Genomic DNA, 21,726 nt, shown 5'->3' on the forward strand with positions numbered 1-21,726 from the left:
GAGAACGACGAGAACCGCTGCCTTTTAATGGTCGGTAACGTCAGGTATAGGAACGTCATACAGAATTTCGGAGCCCAGTTCACAGGGGTAATATATTTTTATACACTAAAATACTGTTTTATATTTTCTTCGTTTTAGGACGCTATAAAAATTGTTAACCGACTATGCCTTGTGAACACAATTTTGGATACTCTATTCGATTACTCGATGTAATAAAATTGAAGCTGAAGAGATACTACTAAAGTAAGATGCGCAGGCACTTTACAACGTGAATTCGTTTAAACTACCCGGTGTACAAAGGGGTTTTGTAGTGAACTGGGAAATGGCATTCACAGATGACAGAGACAGAGTATCTATGTTGAATAACGCTATTTTTATATCACATATAAAAGTATGTACTCGGTTCTCGTTATCAATACATCCCTGTCCATGGGGATTTGCTGAGAATCGCTTCAAATGTTTTCTGAGGAGAAACACAGTAAAGTGGATCTAAAAGTATATCGATTTCACGTAAGATGTCATCCATGGTAAAAAAAGGAGATAGAAAAGCATTTCTAATACGGGATTGACTAAAGTACAATAAAAAAAATGTAAAAATTGGTATGAGACCGATGAGAATAGTGACGGTAATAGCAGTCGAAGAGCCCCGAAACTATTGGGTTCCAGGGTCGTCAGCAGATGTCGCCTCGGAGCACGGAAAGTGAGCGTAAACAGACGAGCAGAGCCGAGGGCGTCCGAACGTATCCGAGACGCAGTCGAGTTGGAGTGATTCCTCGATGGTGGACGTGCGTGGTGTGGCGAGTCAGCCAGAGCGCAAAGAAATGAAAGCTTGGTGTTGGATGAAATAGCGTGACTCGCCCGGTGGTTAAACTGTGCTCGGTAAAGAAAGGAAAATAGAGGATCTGCTGTTGGTGGGTGAGGTGCACGTATCGGATCGGGTTAAAACGTGGATAAGTGCGAAGGTAGAGCATGAGTGTGGTGCGTGTGCGGGAAGTGATCGGAAAGTGGCGAAAACTGTGATCCAGCGGAAACGAAAAAGGCCGCTAAGGTGGCGGCTTTGCTGGCGACAAAGAAGAAGACGAAGGCGGAAAAGTACAGCGCTGGAACTAAGAGCGCACGTCGTCGACATTCTTCGTACGCCAAAGGTGTCCGTTCTCTCTGCAGGATACGGAACACCGTAAACCACAAGATGGCTGGAACTCGGACTTGCTGAAAGGCCTGACATCGTGCGCTGTTACAACGGGTACGAGGAAAGGCGTAGAGAGTTTGACGGTGCCATCCTGATGCTGTTGGGTGTGCTTTCCTCCGGTTGGTGGAAATATGACGTTATGATATCAGCCCTATACGTCGTCGTCGTCGTCGTCAACGTCGTTGTCTACGTCGTCGTCAAGAGAGAGACTGGCTAAGTAGTAGCCTGAGGTAATTGAGAGTGAGAGAAACACGCAGAGTTTGCGATACATTTTTTTTTTCGGAAGGAAAGAGAGAGTGAGTCGAATAGAGAGGAATACCATTTTATGACCTGTATATCTGGTGATAAAGTTCCACCGGTATTATAACGGAAAACTTCTGATTATTTGCGGGTCGTCCTGCCCATCTAAACCACGACCTTACCATGTCGACCACGACGATGACGACCACGACCACGACCACGACTACGACCACGACCAATCCATCACATGCCTCGACGGTCGCCTACGTGTTCTCATTGCAATAAAGATACTCAGGCAGAACCGGCTTTCTCTAGAAGGGGTAAATTTTTCGGATATCTTTCACGAAACGGAGCTCACATTGTCAATAACTCTTCTACTGGTCTTTCCTGAGCTCGCCTACATAGAGACACACTCTACGCAGCTGCAGAGCCCATGGAAAATGTAAACAAATCAAAAATCAGCTTTCCAAAGCACATTGCGTCAGATCTTTTACTCCTGCTCTTAATATTTTCTTCTATTTTATTATCACTTAACAGTTTTTACCTCAATATGTTTGAAATCAGTCTATTGTTTGATCGATACTTTATTATTGTATTATCATGAACGGTGCATGGCAAGATCACATTTTATCTCTACGCATTATCCAAATTCTGTATAGATTTACATTGGTTCCAGTCTAATTTTCTTTCTTAAAAGTCACAAATATTCTATTATTTTACTATGGCTCTATCTGGAATATAAAGTCTCAATTTTTATGGTAAATTATGAGTAACGGCTTATTACACATACTTGCTCTTAAATATAATACAAAAATTCTTAACTTGACAAGCACACAGTGTACTAGTTCGTTTAGTTGCATAGTGCAGTGCGTAATGTACGTGGAAATTACTTTACACGCCTTTGGAAGCCTTTTTAAATGCGGATTTTTGTCGGTCGTCATTTACACTTCTGGTTTTCCATCTGGCTAATCCACGACGTTGCGAACTGCGATTTCAGCGACTGTTTTACGAGTAGCTAACATGCTTGCTTTGCCTATTTGTTGTCGGCTTACTTGTTTGCTTGGATATTTGCGTGCGTAGAGTGACGCTCATTCCGTACACGCTTTTAAAAAACCAACGTATTCCATTGTGTAAAGATATGCCCGTTTCAGAATAAGCTTATTATAGCATATATTTCCATGTAGCAGTATTATGCTTTGCGTATTTTGCGTGGTTACCCAAGGTTTCTCATGACAAATTTGCCTAATTATTTTTTCATTTACGAACACGTGAAAGTTGAAATTAACTATCTTTTATGAGGACTCATTATACTCTAGTTTGGCCGATACTGTGAAAATATTTTATATTAGCCTGAGACATTAAAAAAAATCAATTGGGAGAAACTTTATTACAGCTTAACTCATGAATTTATATTATCAGTATCAATGGTCGTTTTTTACCAGTAATGGAAATTTCCATCCTCCACGTCAACGACATCTACACACAAAGACGAAATGTACGTACATATATACATGGGTACGCCATTTTTGTGCGTATAACACACCCAACAGAGATCCTCTTTTGATACGCATCTAGCGCTGGCTTTACTCCGATCTGAAAATTCTGAGAAAACTAATTTTATTCCATCCAATTTTTTGATAATGTTATAGAAAAAGTTAGTGGACTACTTATATGCCTTAGGCGAGTAGGCACGCGATTCGCACCACGAAAAGTGTTGAATAATTTAGCAAGACTTTTTTAAATTGCTTTGTAGAGTTCAGAAATGTTGTTTATTTCATAGAAAAGAAACCGTTTACGTTGTCTTACCAACAAGATCTAAGTTGTCTATTTTTCTTTATATTTATTATGGTCAATAAAACAATTTAAAAATGTTGTAGTAACTTCCGGGACTGTCCTTTGACTAGGAAATCTTATAGTAAAAGATATTACAAAGTTATTCCAAATACTTATGTTTTCTCAGTTTTCCTAACCCATTCGGTAATCGAAGCAAATTTCTGCTTGTGCATATTTCCAGACAAACCTTCCTTAAACTACTTAGGATCTCTTCGAGTATAGGGACAGTTCTTACCAGAAAGGCATTTTGTTTACTGCTCCAATGACGAACTACGACGACTCTGCGTGATACCAGGGCCACACGCATACGTTTTTCTGCAATATCCTGTAGGGACCTTCATATACTTCCGTTATCTTTGATACAGGCATTAAAATAATTAAAAGTCACCATATGCTAGATTAAAAAATAATACAATGAAAAACGTCTTTACATAACATTTATCCTTAGACAGTTCATGATTAAATTAATTTTGATTGATTTATTTATATATTATATTTTATAAATATATTTAACTCATTTGGCCGCTATTATGAATAACACATCCTGCTCTTGTTACCAATTCGTTTCAGGACATGATGTTCATGATTGTCATTCAGGTTTGATCTTCGCGCTCTTCTTGAAGCGCGGATAAGAAACAAAATCGAGGCGTACCTTTCATTCCCCACGGCCTCGAGCTGCTTCACCAAGAATGGGGTCACTTTTTTAAAACATTTTTACCCCATTGCCCCCCTTTGCAAAATTCGGTTGACCTCACGGAAAACCATTTCTTTTGATAAACGTAGATATTCGATGGATAGACATAATTAGAAGAGCATATGGCAATGTAGAAGTGACGAGTGAGGATAGGTCAGAGCCATTTTTTTGTATACTGCTAGAAAATGGTTTATCCAACGTTCCTTTAAATCCCGGCCTCGTACAATTTTGTTCGCTAACGGGGCCCAGTTTAAAAATATCGGGAGTGTCGTCGGAACACGTTACCAGGAATACCGCGGTTGGCACGCTTCTCGACAATCTTTTATTTACTGCGGTCGCTGCGAGAGTATAGGCGAGATAAAAGTAAAATAAAATGAAGAAAGCATCTAGGTATTACCTGGACCGATTTGTAGATGGAGTCTTAAAGTAATATAGTTCCTTTCCTCGCCGTCGCATTGGTAACGTTTGCAGCGCCCGAGCGGGAACTTTTTGAATCTCATACCGAGTTACAACGACTTCGATAATTTTTCCGTTACGCAAAGCGGGCGTTCATCCTTGAAACTTTGAAATTTCGTAAAATTTTCATTTAGAATTTACTTTGTCCACAACTCTTCCAATTTATCAGTTTCTTTACTCACGAGATTCATAAGGCATATTTTAAAATTATGTAAACTCAAGTGGAATTTTCCTGTCACTTATCTTCAACGTCCTAACCTAAAAAAGTTTGCATGTCCTTTTCGTTGCTCTCTATATCGCTAGCATGCGCTGGCGATTAATTTATGGGCTGACTCATCGAAAAAGTACTGTACGACTTGACGACGCCAACACGCGTCTATCGAACGTGCCCAATAATATACAGTAAGTGTGCGAGGAAGAAACATCAGGATGATAAAACCTTAAGTATTTTCACCTTCTTTCGTGCGTCCTAACCGAACGAAATGACCCATGAATTTATAGGTTGCTCATTTCTCTTGGAATTTTACAATGCACGTCGTTTTCTATATCGGTATCGGTGATTTCTCACTCGTGCAAGAATTAATATCTCAAAGCGAATATGTCTCCACACAAGATTATCCGTGAGGTGTCCGTTAACTGTAACTGGCAACAACTGTAGTTCGCGCCTGTAATATCAAGACAGCTCCGCTATTTCTGATCAGGCGCTATAATTAGAGCACGTCGTGCATGTGTATACGGATAATCGCAAAGACTTGTACTGAACGCCTTGAGCACATTGCGGGAACGACTCACGCTATTCAGGCAAGATGGCCGGGAAACGTTACCCTGGATACCGTGTAATCTGGACGGCACGAGCTATGGAGTATACGTAGAATGTACACGTTCATAATGAGCGAGTAAAAAATATTCAACGTTGTGATAATCGTGAGTTAATAACTCCACTGTAGATAATAGCTATTGTCACAACGGCTAAAGACTACGCAGGTTCTTAATTGTAAAATTCCTTACAAGGGAAATTACCTTGGGTAACACCTTTGTCTAGAGAGATGAAAGTTGCTTGGATAAATTCAAAGTCTTGATGACCACCGTCTAGCTCATTAATTTTTTTTTTGTATACTTTAAGAATGTGTGGTTAACAACGTTTAACCCTTTAACGACCCAGCCTCATGGTTTGCTCCGGAAGGTCTCGTCTATGGACGTTGTATAATAGAAGTCATTGCGTTATACGGTTTGGAAAAAGCAGTTGGGCCGTAAAGGGTTAAATATCTTTCTGCATGCATGTAACGGTTAATTTGTGTGAATCATGTTATTGAAAGTTTTTAAATTTTTTAGGGAATGTGTGACATGTTCATCCAAACTCAACAAACGAGCAGCGTCAACAGCAGCAGCAGCAACAACACCGCTCACCATCACAACAAGAAGCGCAAGTTGGATTACAACGTCAGTCAGCCAGTTATACAGCACGCACAGGTCCAATCAACCACCGATTATCAATTGGACAATCCTGGTTTACAAAGATACTCTGTGAGCGGTACCAACGCCGCTTTCACGTCGCTTCACAATAATGCGCTGCAGAAGAGTCCGAACCAGCAGACATTGGTTCGCGCGTCTACGATTAAACTCCTAGACACGTACCAACGGTGTGGGCAGAAGGTGTGTTTTGATGAACGATTCGTCAAGAATTGGTGGCGGGATCGATAATAGAATTGACAAAATTTTTTGGAAACAATAATCAGATCTCTCGACGCACGATCAGTTCAGTATTTATGTAATCCGAAATTAAAATCTAAATTCATAGTTCTTTAGAGACAATTAAACATTATGTAAAGGCGATGTCTGTCTATCTACAACCTCAAGATTAAAGCCTGTTATCATACGTATAGCTTAATTTGAGATTGACATTTTTCTGCGTTCGCTTCACAGAATCAAATTGCAAATGGTTCGCTCACGGTTGGTGGCTGTGTCGACGTTAAAAGCTTTTGAGAGGTTAAATCCCAGTCGTGATAACGGTACCGATATAGTAATCACTGTACAGATAAGACAACATATTGACTTTCTTTTTCTGCAACCCTCATCGAGACATGCATGATAGGTGTATGTACCCTGGGCTTTGGCACTTTCGTCATCCCTTCTGGTATTAGCGGGTATTAACTTTGGGATTATGGAAGCAACGATGAAATTCCGAGTAGGTTCAGAGAACGGAACTAGTATGGATCGTTAAGCTTTATCCTGAATAAAGGTTTTGCGAGCGATATGCTCTACTTTATCGATCCCTACTCCGAGTATTGTTTTCATATTTCATGCCAGATGCGCCCAGCGATATCATGGCTTTGAGCAGTTGCGAGAGAAAATAGGCTTTCAAGAAGGTCCCAGATCGATATCGCATGGAAATCTTGTTTAAATCGGGATGGGAAGGTGACGTGATTAATGCGATCAAAGGATTTTAACAATTTTCGTATACTCTTGGGTTAACTCTATCAACGTTCATCTATATTTTGTGTTATCAGAATTTGATTCACTCTCTTTCAAGGGTTGGTAATATCAAAATGGAATTGGAATTTCTTTTCAGAGAAAAACTTGGTCGAGGGAGGGTAATGGTGATGGTTTGGCAGTCCACTCTGCGAATACGACGAGCAACACAGCCGGCAGTACCATAGTCTCCCAACATCACGGCCAGCAACAACAACAGCAACAACAGCTGCAACAGCAACAACAGCAGCACAAACAGACAAGCATGACGTCGCACAGTAAGCAAGTGGCGAACACTGGAAACGGGGGCGGTGGTAGCAACCCCCAAGGTGACGGGGATTATCAGCTAGTACAACACGAGGTTCTCTACTCCATGACCAATCAGTATGAGGTCCTGGAGTTTCTTGGGAGAGGAACATTCGGTCAGGTACAGATTATCCTTTTTATAGCATGAATTACTCTCAGCAGTTCTATCAATGCTGTAATAACTAGTATCAGGAATGCGTCACACTTCAAGGAGAGTAACAGGAGACGGCCTCTGACGTTTTTAAGTCTTTTATGTTCGTGGGTCGCTCTTGTTCCTCGCGGTGGTGCGAACAAGGAATCAGGTCATGGACACATCGACATTTTTCTCTTCGCAGGTTGTCAAGTGTTGGAAAAAGGGAACAAACGAGATCGTGGCCATCAAAATTCTCAAGAATCATCCTTCGTATGCGCGCCAAGGTCAGATTGAGGTGAGCGATGAATATCCATCCGGAAAATTTTAACTATTGGACTAATACACCTTTCATTGGCACTTCTTTCTTTTTATTCTTCCTCCAACGTGCTCTGATGCCACAGGTTACTCAGATTTTACGGTGATTTACGCCGTCTAACAAGTATACCGTTAATTCTGAATATGTGCTAATACAGGTGTGACGTAAGGTACTCTTGCTGGGGAAGTACGTGGGTCGCACCTATAACTCTTATATTAGTATCATTTACGTAACTGTTATATCAGCTACTACACATGTGCATTGGTTTTTTGTTGTCCTTATTAAGAAAAACAAAAAAATTGTCAGTATTATCTATCAGGAATAACAAATTGTAATTCACTTTACTGTTATCTTTTGATCTTTGACACATTCCCAGTTTGATACTTTCATTAAACATTTAGTATCGTAAAATAGACGTTTCTGTTTGGAAATGTAGAAAAAGAAAGATTGCCCAAGATTCAACAGTGATTTCTCTTTCTTAAATATCTTACTTTTTAACGTTACCATTTTATGCCTGAAACTCTGGCAGCTGCAAAGAACATTATTCAGATAACAATGAGATGACTTTCACTTTGGGATTGACCCTATGCGAATTATCTAAGTGATGATGAAATCTCTTTACGACACTTTATGGCCTGGTACTAGCCTGTGATACGGTTTTGATAATTTTCTAAAACAATTATGTTACTTATAAATTTTCATTTTGTGTATTTCCTTTATGGCATATATATTTATATATTTTTCTTTTGTAGGTCTCCATCCTGTCGCGACTCAGTCAGGAAAACGCGGATGAGTTCAACTTTGTGCGCGCATATGAGTGCTTTCAGCACAAGTCGCACACGTGTCTCGTGTTCGAGATGCTGGAGCAGAACCTCTACGACTTTCTGAAGCAGAATAAGTTTTCACCTCTGCCCCTCAAGTACATCAGGCCGATACTTCAGCAAGTGCTCACTGCACTGCTGAAACTCAAGGTAGATAATAACCTCTGATGGGATAATAATCGTCTTATATTTAAATTTAGCGATTAACTTTATGAGGTCTCTTTCTTGATCCTGATATTCATCCCCTTGCCCAAATTCCCGCAAGATAATTCATTCTTGAATTCGGATAGTCTTATCCCCGTTTTTCTATATGTCTTTGACACCCAATGACACCACATGACGTGCTATTTGATTTTATAATCAGACTGCTGTAAACATATCCCATCCTGCGTCGTACATCGATATCCGATGTTTACATTATACGGAGAATTTAGTCTTATTTTTTGAAGTTAATGAAGTTCTATCGTCAACATTTAGCACTGCCTGACACTTTGTTATTGTTTTTCTTAATAGCAATTGGGCTTGATACATGCCGATCTTAAACCGGAGAATATCATGCTGGTGGATCCGGTGCGACAGCCGTACCGCGTGAAAGTCATCGACTTCGGCTCGGCCTCGCACGTATCCAAGGCGGTTTGCAATACGTATTTGCAATCCCGGTATTATCGCGCGCCCGAAATAATTCTCGGACTTCCGTTTTGCGAGGCCATTGACATGTGGTCGCTGGGTTGCGTCGTCGCGGAGCTTTTCCTCGGCTGGCCCTTGTACCCGGGTAGTTCCGAATACGATCAGATACGTTACATCAGTCAGACGCAGGGTCTGCCCACGGAGCACATGCTGAACAATGCCAGCAAGACGACAAAATTCTTCTACAGAGACATGGACAGTGAGTAATGCATCAGCTATCCAGTCCAGATACTCTAGATGATTATTCTGTAGGTATGATTTATCATACTTTAATACTTTACTCCAGGCACGTATCCATTCTGGAGATTGAAGACACCGGAAGAACACGAAGCGGAGACGGGTATTAAATCAAAAGAAGCGCGAAAGTACATTTTTAACTGTCTCGACGATATTGGTCAAGTGAATGTACCCACGGATTTGGAAGGTGGTCAGCTCCTAGCTGAGAAGGCTGACAGGAGAGAGTTCATAGACCTCCTAAAGAGGATGCTCACCATGGACCAGGTAGTAATATCTAATTCATGATACGTCCCTACGGCTGGGGATTTGAGAAGAAAAAATTAGGAAACTCTTGGTTTTAAACAACTCAGCGACACAGACTTCTTTTCCTTTTTTCACGTGAATCATAGGAGCGCCGCATAACACCTGGAGAGGCATTGAACCACGCCTTCGTCACCCTGGCACATCTTGTTGACTATGCGCACTGCAACAACGTTAAGGCGTCTGTCCAGATGATGGAGGTTTGCCGACGAGCCGGTGACTTCACAGCCAGTCCAGCTCATCACCAGGCGCCTCCGGCGCCGCAGCCGCCGCCTCCGACGTCCTTGGTAGCGAATTTCGTGCCTACGACGAACGGCAGCGCAGTGACCCTTACGTTCAACAACCAATTGACCAATCAGGTACAACGACTGGTCAGAGAACATCGCACCGCGCAGACAGGATATGACAATCTGGTTCGTCGACAAGCCTTTTGTATTTTGACGGTGTTGAAGGATTGCCGTCACGTCTGTTGAATTCATTGGATATTGGCGGCTTTCTTTGGTGTTGTGTGAATTTTGCCTAAAGGCTCTAGTGAGGTGACCTCTAATGCTTGGCTGTAAAAGGGGAGGCAAAAAAGTATGAAAGTAAAAAAGCTAGCCGTCAGTGCCTTGCCATGTAATAAAAAAAAAAGAATATTCAGTTGTCACTTTCATATGGCGCCGGTTGAAAGTTCTTTGCGCTATTAAAATTTGTATTTGAATGTACTTTTTTTTATTTCATAATTTTTTTTTTCTTTTCTCTTGTATTTCCTTAGTATCAGATATACAGCAACAGCAGTCGAAGAGCAACGCAGTACAGCGGATCCTCCAGTGGCTCGAATAGTGGACGAAGTGGCGTTCATGATTTTCCACATCAATTGGTACCTGGTATCCTTTGTCCTCCTCCAGCATATCAGACCATGCCAAGTCCTGCTAAGCACGTAGTGGTTGCACAGGTGAGTTAGGAAAATTTTGTTTTGTTGATAACACAGTGGTCTGAACATGCGAAGGTACCTTCGAACAGGGCGTAAAATTAAGAGAGGGTTGTTTTTTTCAACAGCCTTCGCAGGCTCAACAAGCTCCCTTGCAAATTCAACCTTCGATAATATCTCAACAAGCTGTCGCAGCCGCGGCTGCGGCTGCTCAGCAGCAATACGCCGCTGTTCCTGTATCAATGGTTGAGACTGGACGACAGATGTTGTTAACTGTAAGTAATATTGTACCTGATGATTGTTCTTACTTGTTGATTGTACATCTAACGCATCATCATGAAATAATATTTAACCCTCCCTTGTGTACATAAGTATCCCATGGTCGGATTGCAGAACGCCGTGCAGACATCGTGGCCTGGCGGAAGTCGTCAAATGGCTGCCATAGTGCCTTCCTGGCAGCAGTTACCGCCCCAACACGCCGCAATTCAGCAACCCTTACTTAGCGATGCTGGCGACTGGGGCAGACCACTTATAGTTGACAGTTCAGCTATACTACAGGTAGGACCCTTAAATTTTATATTTATAAAGTCATTAAACAAAATATAAAAACAAATTGAATCTTGCACGAATATGTCGTTGACGCATATGCGTGGCAAGAGGCGACTGTTATCCTGTACCCTAGAAGTACTAGGAAGAGGATCACGTGTAGAGTTGAAGAAACAATGATTTTCATAAAAAATAGTATTTCAATGATCAAACCACCCAGCCACACTATCCTTCGTAATACAACACCCGCAATCCTAGCAATGTGAAGAATTGAAGAAAATCAGAGTCCTCATTTCCTCCTCTGCTCTCGATATTCTAATCGTATGGATGATTAGTCTGAGTGATTGTCCAATTAATCTCCCTTGTTTTGGGGAAGGATCAGAGGCCTGTGTTCCCCGTGACGGAAGTGTACAACACTGGTGCCCTCGTCGAACATCCCTCTCAGAGTTGGGGCAAGCGAAGCGTCACGAAACATCATCAACATCACATGGCGATGCCACAACAATCACAACATCGACATGAGCATAAGAAGGAGACACAACAACTCAGTCCAGTGAAAAAGCGCGTCAAGGAAAGCACACCACCCAGCAGTATGAGACGTCATTCACCTCCCAATGGTCACTGGCAACAGCAGTCTACCCAGTCGCATCATCATAGTGGCAAACATGGTAGTAGTCATAATGGCGGCGAACATCAGCAGGTCTCCACCGTTAGACAGCAGACTATCACAATACACGACACGCCGTCACCTGCCGTTTCCGTCATCACTATCAGCGACAGCGAGGACGAATCCCCTGGTAAATGGTAAGTTCAACGTCACTTTTTCATATATTATTTTCTTATCCTACAGTATTACTTAGTATAACTTTATCAGTTAACAATGTTCATATACAAAAGCTACATGTTCATTATACTGCTGATTTTGCAGTATATCATGCCTATATCTTGGTACAAGTCTCGGCCATTCTAGGTAAATGAAAAGTTTGACACTCTCGTGACTGATCAATATTTTTGTCCAGTAGTATAATTCTTAGGTATTCAGTTACACTAGTTTTGTGACGTCATGTATTCATTAGCATTCACAATACGTATGAGTATTAATATCCTAGGTGTAATTGACCGTTCTTCCTATTGGTATATAATTTTAAAAGCGTGACGCGTGTTATAGCCAAACGGACAATAGGTTCAGAAATTTTAAAACTAAATATACCCCTCGTTATACGTCATTGATGTCTAGCAGTAGAATCATGCATGACTATCATTGACAGCTGTGGAGACCGTCAGTGCGGAGCCTGTCAAGGTTTGGCACCTCGCCTGTCTGGCGACAGACGTCCTGTCCGTGAGGAGGTCATCCGAAGGTACATTAAACGTAACGCCAATAACACGCAACACACCACAATCATTACCTAATTAATTTGATCAAATAAATGATCCCGTTCGATATCCTATAATCGTGACGTACCTTAACAAACCCATATTAAAAATTAATCTAACAAGCATCGGACAGTGAACGGTGAGAATGCGTTTGATAAACTCTAACAGGGTGTTCATTCTGATGTAGCGTTAACGCTTCTCTAGGTCATGACTCGTACACAGGGATCTGGTTGTGGAATTTGCAGTGAGAGTTCATCTACTCACTAACAATAAATACTTTCTGGTTACTTCTCCCGAGTGCAGCAGGCTGCTATGAAGTATTGTATGTACATACACCATGTGCGCAACGAGAACTATACAATTAAGATAGGCTGCTGTCTAAAACTTTCTTCTTGGTACCTGCTGAACTCGCGCCACTCTTGAAACTCAACCTTTTTTCAGTGTAGTTTAATTTTTCTTCTCTTCCCTTTTCTGAACTACTTCTCTCGGAAAAATCAGTCTTGATGAGGATGATTTCACATTTTACAGTACTCAATCCACACCGCGGGTCGTGCAAAGCTCCCACCAAAATCATTCGAGCAGTCAAGTACACGCAAACGGGCACACGAGCTCACACAGTTCCTCACAAAGGGCACAGCGCAAGAATGTTATTAGCTGTGTCACTGTTGGTGACAGCGACGGAGAGGCCAGTCCTGGTCGGGCTCACGCTCATTTGTATCAGCACCTGCCACCGCATCCTCAGCACCAGCAAACCACACAGCACATCAAGCACGAACCCCAGCCACAACACCACATCAGGTTTGTAAAAAGAATGTTTAATTGTTTGATGCATTAGTTTTGCTCTGTTATTTCGTCCTTATGAAGTGAATTACATAGTCATTAATTCCAAGGTTGAGTATTAGTTTTTCATGATCAACTTTATGATTTGCAGTTCCGGTTATTCCTCGCAGTCACAAAAGAAACGGCTGTTGGCGAAGGTGCAGTCAGAGTGCAACATGATAAACGTCGCGACGAAGCCAGAGCCTGGCGTCGAATATCTTGCGCCGCATCCCTGTCATGCGCCGGCTTGCAAGGAACCTCCGACCTATCAGGTTCGATTCATCCTTGTAGACGATCTCTTCATTTCGATTATCTCTCGAACTTCCTTTTCGCTCTTCCTAGTTCTTTGCTCCCACTTGGTTTTGGTAGCAATAATATTTGCAGAATCGACACCAAAAGGGCTTCCGTACTTGCAACAACCTTTGTTCTCCTTTAATTAACCTTTCTTTTGGGTAATGTTTTTCTAGGATGACGCCTATGACATGCATGACTACTTCTTGCAGTATGTGACCACTAGCAGCGCGCATCCTCACCTTCAGGAACAACATATTGTCTACACAACTGGCGCGGATAAACGCGTGTCCTGGCCTGGTAAACGCGCAGAGTATAAGCACGAATACGTGCAACCACCAGCTGCTCATTCGAGAGATCATCAGAAGTGGGCGGTTGCGAATCCAGTGCACCAGTACAGGTTAGTCTGACGTAGATTCAGCATGCGTACAATTTGGAATATTGCATGTAGTTTGAGGGTAGTATTGCAAAGTATTATACAAAGCATAGCGAATCAAGAGAGAGAGGTGAAGCAATGGCAATTATGTAAAGCATGATAGAGTTAAATGAGAAGAAAGGGGACCACTCTTAAGGAAATTAGAATCAGGTATATTGTTTCGAAAGAACAGTACAATTGAGTTCAAGATTTCGTTGAGAGGTTCATAGTATACTTTGTATGATGCCTGTATACACAGTACTCTTAAAAATTGATAAGAGCTAGAGTACGTGTAAGTATAGTAAGTCATCGGCATGCGTGAGATATGTGTAACGAAGGGGTCGATTTTCTTTGTTGGGTTTTGTAGGCAGAGCCAGGTGGTTGGTTCGGCAGCCCATCCGGGTCATACCCACAGCCACCACGGGCATCCTGCTCATCTGAGTCCTGGGGGCGGTGGCGGGGGCAGAAGTCCAGTGGTTGGGGGTACCCAGCATCTGGGTCAACCCCTTTACCAAGAGTATGCCCATGTACGCTCACGGGCCCATCCCGTTCCACCCCCGGTCTATGTCACGGCTGCGCCTTCACAGGCCCCGGCTGCTATCCAGCAGCAACAAGTGCCCACCTACCAGGGATTCACACCCGGGTGGGTACCTAGACACCTAGTAGATGCATGCATGTGTGTACCCTTCATTATATTATATTAGTATTAAATATAGTATCGTTAGAGTATAACAGGCCCCTCCACCGATGGAGCCTGCAAGTCTCTTATACCACGAGTAGAAAGCGCTCCTGCCATTTTTTTTCCAACGAAACGATTCCATTAATTATGAATTTTATCAGTCACAAAATTACAATACGATAATCGTTGACTTAAGTTACATCATTTAAACTTTATTTTCTTCTAGTGGCAGGAGTAACAACAGTATAATTATGCTAGACGTCTCTCTTACCCTGAGAGTACACTCAAGCTACTGATCAGAGTTTTCAACAAAAAAAATGTATCACATCACTTTACACAGTCCGAATTCGCATGCCTAATACCCATTCAGACTCGAGTATACTCTCCAAGGGTATGGGTGACTTAAAAATAATCTCTTCGTTTTTTAGATCATTGAGGACACTCTCTAATGTACGCCTTATCCCGTTTTTTACAGCTCGTCTCCATTAACGTTGTATGATTCTAGTCGCGCTCTGCCACCGCCTGCTCATCACAGCTCAGCGCGGCCATTATTGGCCAGCCACGCGGCGCATCCGCTGCCCGCGCACATGCAGCCAACTGCGGTCTACGGTTTGGCACCACTATCTCCTGCCAAGCACCAGTATCAACCATCCGGTTTGTGGTTTACCGAGTAAATTGACAAGTCGTACCAATTATACATAATCCATACACTATAGATATATTTAAGAAGGTAACAAGAGAAACAAAAAGCTGAACCTCCGTATAACGTTCCTGCTGATCAAACGTATTCACTGGCACATCAGTCAAATCGAGGAGATCAAGATATATACAAATTAGTGTCTCTTCACGAACACGCAAACCCATCTAACGTGTCTCCTGCTATGCAGCGAGAAATCTTGACTCGCGTCGTGAAAAGGAGCTCAACGCTTAATTGTCCTTGAAAACATGGAAAAGTCGACAATCCGTCCCGTGCAGCTTTTTAAACTGTTTTCTGGAACTGCGTGGCTGCCTCGCTTTCTTCTTAAATGACTGCCCGTGTTAAGATCATTACTATCAGTCGTCATATTGACAATACCACGTCTGAACACTCGCTTTCAACACTTGTATATTACCTCAGCGTGCAATTGGGCTTTGATATCGGAATCGGTTACTAAATGGTTCCTTACTCCGTTGTCGGATTAATTCATTACTTTATATGGAATTACGACTAATGATTACGTCTATGGCTCTTTCTCGATTTGACATGACTTTCGTGCAAGGAACGTTATGTTAAATTTGTGTATGAATAAGCACAAGTGGATTGGGGGTATTTTTAAATGAAAAGAAAATAATGCGAAGGAGGTATAATTGCGTACGGTACGACTAAGACGTGTAAGCGGAAGTTAAGAAAAGTGGTCCTTGGACAATGTATTCGACGAAATTCGAAAATTCAGCGGGCGATTAACGTACAAAAATTGTAAATAGTAATTGTTTGTCATTGATGATAAATCCACTGTGTTATGGCGCTCGATGAGTTTTCGGCTCCTGTCGAATGGACGAATAATCAATAATCAAGACCCAAATTAACGTGGCCAAGCGGTTGCCTTTCGCGAGTGGGCCCGACACTCGTCTTTTCGCATTAAATTATAGGAAAGGCACACGAGAAATAATTAAGAGTGGAAAATAAGTTTAAGAGTATACAAAGATTAAAAAAAAATAGAGGCCACACCGCGTTGTCGATGCTGACAAATGTGTGTTTGCTGAATGAAGCAAAATGCAAAATTTATACACTAACACACAAACACATGCACACTGAGGAATAAAACGTCGCGACGTTCTTACCCTCGTTATCCTATATTGACGGAGAAAATCTTGCATTTCTTCATATGATACATCATCGCGTATCATGCAACGCTATTTTAATGCTCATTTATCTTAAATCCTTAGACGATTAATCAATTGTGTTTATTTTCTGTCAGTCCCTAAAGGAAACAAAACAAAACGAAGGACGGATATAAAAAATCGCCAGAATCCACGTTGATCGGCAATAAGTCGCGCTGTAACCTTTTTTTTTTAATTTAAACATTGTACTCCTGCATCCGTTCTGGTGTAATATATAAACTTGTAGAGACGATATGTGGAAGAAATACAGGGGTGGGGGAAAGGGGGGGGGAAAGAAGAATTAAGAAAGCGTGACTCATTGACGCATCAACGCGATCAGTAAGGGTGGTTCTTTTTCGTCATATAATTATCTATATTTTGTCCTAGGGATTTAACCAAATATACAACACTGCGCATGCGCCACTAAATATAATGTCCCGTACACTCATGAATACACACTATACACTATTTGAGGGATTGCGTTTAGGTGGGTTTTAACCTTTTTCCTTTGGTTAGGGTTATTCAGGTTTATCGTAGCTTTAGGGGTGCGGATTTCCCCTCGCCGCCGTCGTTGTACAAAATGTATGTAAATTTGCAGATTATATATTATAACGTAGGATCGATATCGCACTTGTGTGTTGGCACGGACCCGTTGTGATCTTCTGCGTTGACGAGGGCTAACTCGCCCCTTGTTCCTTGAATGATACGAGGCGCGTAAATAGGTTGATAAACAATTACGGAGGAGATTGGTTCGATAATCTCCGTATAGTTCACAAGGTGTACGAATGAGGGTGTCTTTTTCATAGTCTCACTATTTATTACTACATTGCTACTACTCTTATCGTTACTATTGATTACTGTCTTTGTGAAATCGCTAAACGTTATTGCCTGCCCCACGTGTCTCATGCCACTATGATAATTATTATTGTCATTATCATCACTGTGTATTGCATGGAGGCAACGTAACGATAGGTTCTCGAGGGGATTGAAGAAAGATAGACCAAAAATGATAGGGTCGCGTGCGCAAAGTTGATTAAGAGGACAACTAATGGAATTACGTAAAATCACTGGTTTTATATAGAAAATGTGACCCGTCGGTATATCGATTCCAAACTTGTTTTTTTTTTTCCAATGCCGTACATAATGTATCTTTTTAAGTTCGGTGCGCACGTGAGTTCCCAATCAGCCGTGACGTATTGGGTCCTTAGTTACGAAAATGTATAAGATCAGGTACATTTTAGAAACAAAGAATTGTACATATTTTTCAATTGGAAACGAACGAACGTATCCATCGTGAGTCTTTGAAGAGTGTATAGATTCATATATAATAGTTTGTTTCCCCATCGCGTAAGGATGATTTGTCTTGTGTATAATTTCAATGACCACGTTGTCCTTATTCTTTTCTTTTTTTGTACATATAACAATAATGTATTCTAATACAATCGACGGATTCCTAGTGATTTCCGTTACCGTTTTCGTTTTCATTAAGTCGAATCGCGTTTCTTCCGTCGAGCCAAAACAAATCATTGAATCGTTAAATCCGGACGCTTTCGTCACTGTATTCTTCACCGTGGGAATCGACACGACTGATTCGGAACTCCATGATATTTTTGTCGCGTGTCAAGTAAAATTGTGCGCCGATTCGTCAAAGTAGTTAATTTAATATTTGTACATATAACTTAGTAAGATAATCCCACGAAATCCTACGCGGTTGGTTGCCCAATTCTGCGACTTCTCATCTATTTCTCTTCCGCTTGAAGTTTTTGCCGTCGTCGTGGAAAATTTTTTTAAGCGTCGACATTTTCTTTTTTCTTTTCTTTTTTTAACAGAATGACGCTTAGGCATTGTTTGCTGAATATTCGTGACATGTATATATAATTACAAATAGATGAAAAAATATATATATATTAATAAATATATAGATATATTATTCGGACGAGATTGATATGAGCACGTTGATTGGAGTGACAATGCCAGTCCGAAATATTAACTCTAATGTACATACGTAATATAGGATATATATGTATAGTAATACGATATATAGATATCGTCCAGTTTTAGATGCGTTACGTGCATTACACGAGGGTGGTTTTCTGTGGGATAAGAAAGATTTCGAAAAAGAAACTCTGTGCGAAGATAAACTAGGAAATCGGCCGCGAAATTTCAATTATTATTGTATTTGAGGTTCTAAAGCGTTTTAAGGAGGAAGCCTATGAGAATTTTCCGTTTCGTGTGATCGTTTTTTTTTCCTTTCTTTTATTCTTATGGAAAAACCAATAATTCTCGTGTCCACGCGGTTCTCTGACGTTTTCGTCGTCGAGCGATTCTCCGTTTTTTTTTTATCTTCATAGAATTCGCGGCCTTCCTTTATATCAATTTGGATAAAGTGGAGTGCTCGTCGGTCATAATCTATGGGATTGCGAACGATCGTGTTTATTATGTCGTACGGAAATATATAACTAAGTCGATGTGCCTGTTTAACAATTAATTGTATATTATATTATTGCTAGGCTGTAAGTTAACCGAAACTAAATTTTCAAGTCGTAATTGTTCGTAGGGAGGTGTGACGTAGTTTTAGGTTCGCGTTTCGATAACAATTATTAATAACGTAAGGTGTTACAGTCATCGTAATTGTTACGTGTGTCGTCGAAATTTATTATCAAAATTAAGTAATTTAATTGCCAGAGGTATCGGTAACGCTACCGAAGGAGCGAATGGGTCACAAATATTCGTACACGACACATTGGTATCCATAAAGATCGGAATTACGTTGTGACAGGGCTCGAAATCATCTTGACCCATTAAGTGTATACATGGCAAATCCCATTAATGGAAAGTAAAAAAAAATCATTAAGCACACGCTCATATGCTTCCACGTATATCTGTAGTGTCCATTACGGTTGCGGTGCGAACGAGATACTTTTTTTTCCTCCTTTTGGGGTAATTCTCGTTTTTCACTTGTCAAGTCATATCCTTAGGTTTCCACTCTTTCACATATGTCGTTTAATCGTACTCGGGTATGTACACTATACGCATATGTGTACGCACGTCGTACACACGTGACAATGAGAAACAGGCTTGAGAGAGGGAATTTAAAAAATCGTCATACGCAAAATTATACAAGATACCAGATACGTCATATACACTGATACACTATATTTATCATAGTCGTGGCTTTTCTTTTTATTTCTTTAACGTTATTACTTTGCACCATATACTTCGTTACAACTGCGATGGCGGTTTCTTAAGCAAATTTCATTGGTACGTCTAAGGTAGCTTTCCTCGTTGGACCATCCTTTTATTTTAATGTCGTACGTTGTAGAATTTGGAAAAGGAAATAATATTACGTAACACGAACATAACTGGCTTGGGGATCATAGTATGTTTATTTCTTGTCAGAAATTCATAAGCAAGCACGTCGTTGGCTCTTTTCGAACGGACGTGTTCCTCGTGATTTCATTATATCCTTTAGGGTCACTCAGAGTCACTGATACGTTACGTATATGAATATACTACATATGTTATCGTTTAATAATTGACGTTTACGATCTAACGTGACACACCAGAAAGCGACTATCTAATTACAAGTAACAGCTAACTAAGTTCTGTAGTTTGATAATGGATAACGGGTATGATTAAAAAAAAAAAAAACCCAGCAAAGTAACGTAAATGTATCGATGGTTCTAGTTGTGATATTTTACTAATGTAATAACGATAATTAGTGTAATTAGTGCTGAGGCTCGCGATCAGCAATTAATAACTTTAATCGCGTTAGGTCTATACAAGATGGTGAAGTTTTTGGGCGCATGGGGGATATATAATATAGTATAACATAATTCAACAACTGATATAATACGTGAATTTCGTAATATTATTGTATCATATTATTATATTATATATCGCGTTGTATGTCAATGCGTCCTGGCGCAAAGCTCTTCACTTTTTATACACGTAGCTTGCTCACTGAAAAAGAAAGAATATATATATATATATACATATATATGTTCTGTGTCCCGTGTACACGAGTGGAGATTATTTTTAATCATTTTCAAAATTTGTACATAGTTCTCTTATCGTATCTGGGGGATATTTGTTAGGTATATAGGTGTAGTGCCTAAAATGTCGACGGGATTGTGTCAAATTTTGGCTGAGAATAGAAAAGACGATTTGGAAAGAGGGTGTTGTAAAATGAAAAGAAAAAAAAAAAAGAAAAAAAAGGATAAACTAGGCAGATCTGAGGGTAAAGTTTATCGTCGTGATAAGGTCGGCGAACTTATGTTGTAACGTAACTCTGTTTTATCAACGAATGCGACGAGTAATTGTGCTAAAAGAAATTTTCAGGCATCGTGTGATTTTGCACTGGAGATAGAGATTTCGTGTCGGACAAAGTTTGCGATAACTACGTAACTTCAAAACCGATAAGGAGGTCGCGTACGATTATTGTAGTAAAGTGTGTGGATCTTGGTGTGGGATTTTTTTGTTAATTAAAGATGGCCGAAAATATATTGTCTACGATTATGACTAATCAATGAATTATTACATTAGATGGATTTTAGGGGTTTAATATTTCATCGCGTAGTAATCTTTTTTTTTTACCAGTTTGAGGCTGGGAGGGTGGGACATAGTCGAGATATATAACTACCGTGTAAGTAAAGGATAATAAGAGGTAAACGAGTAAGGAAGAAGAAAAAAAAAAAGAAAAAAAAGAAAAACCTTAGCTAACGAGAGATAACATATTTTTGGATTTAGTAGAGAGTGGTGGGATAATATTGTGCTCTGTGAATTATTAGCGGCATCGGCTTAGATTTCTAATCTCTCTTCGTGTATCTTATAACTATTCTTGTTTTTCTTTCCTTTTATAACGCGTCTCTCAGTCTCCTTCGGTACGACAGCTCCTGACAGTTTTATCCAAAGGGATTGGACTGACTTCACATCCTCTAATAGAATGAAATGAATTTTTCACGTTCGATAAGAATGCGTAGCCCTTTGACAATGCGAGGATAACGAACATTGTCGTAACTTTCCTAAGGGTAGGCATTTTCACATAATAGACGCACGTAACGTACCGTCCGCGATAACCAGATTAATGAAAAAAAAAACTAGAGTTAAGTTCTTGGATAGATAGGGAGAGAGAGAGAGAGGGGGGGGGGG

General features: G+C 40.7%; 1 protein-coding gene and 1 long non-coding RNA gene across 19 annotated transcripts; one reads left to right on the forward strand and one right to left on the reverse strand.

The window, feature by feature from the left end:
• The first annotated feature begins 711 nt into the window (after window positions 1–711).
• On the forward strand, window positions 712–21,087 carry LOC107266757 (homeodomain-interacting protein kinase 2). 18 transcript variants are annotated; one of them, XM_025084062.1, is made up of 18 exons: window positions 712–1,419; window positions 5,745–6,065; window positions 6,982–7,308; window positions 7,523–7,615; window positions 8,389–8,607; window positions 8,971–9,343; window positions 9,431–9,648; window positions 9,771–10,094; window positions 10,436–10,615; window positions 10,720–10,866; window positions 10,964–11,149; window positions 11,514–11,941; window positions 12,406–12,495; window positions 13,040–13,309; window positions 13,443–13,602; window positions 13,798–14,021; window positions 14,404–14,712; window positions 15,191–21,087. In XM_025084062.1, the coding sequence occupies exons 2-18, from the start codon at window positions 5,748–5,750 to the stop codon at window positions 15,387–15,389; spliced, it is 4,065 nt and encodes a 1,354-aa protein (XP_024939830.1). In that variant the 5' UTR covers window positions 712–1,419; window positions 5,745–5,747; the 3' UTR covers window positions 15,390–21,087. The 18 variants fall into 18 exon arrangements, with proteins under 18 accessions (XP_024939830.1, XP_024939831.1, XP_024939832.1 ...); XM_025084063.1 differs by having other exon boundaries at window positions 712–1,406; XM_025084064.1 differs by having other exon boundaries at window positions 712–1,308.
• LOC112494213 lies at window positions 3,722–4,476 on the reverse strand. Its single transcript, XR_003059437.1, has 2 exons — window positions 4,354–4,476; window positions 3,722–4,294 (listed from the first exon to the last, which is right to left on the reverse strand). It is a non-coding gene; the product is annotated as an uncharacterized LOC112494213 (long non-coding RNA).
• Window positions 21,088–21,726: the final 639 nt, after the last annotated feature.

Source organism: Cephus cinctus, unplaced genomic scaffold (genome assembly GCF_000341935.2).
Source record: "Cephus cinctus unplaced genomic scaffold, Ccin1 Ccin1_scaffold0330, whole genome shotgun sequence".
Lineage (NCBI taxonomy): Eukaryota > Metazoa > Arthropoda > Insecta > Hymenoptera > Cephidae > Cephus > Cephus cinctus.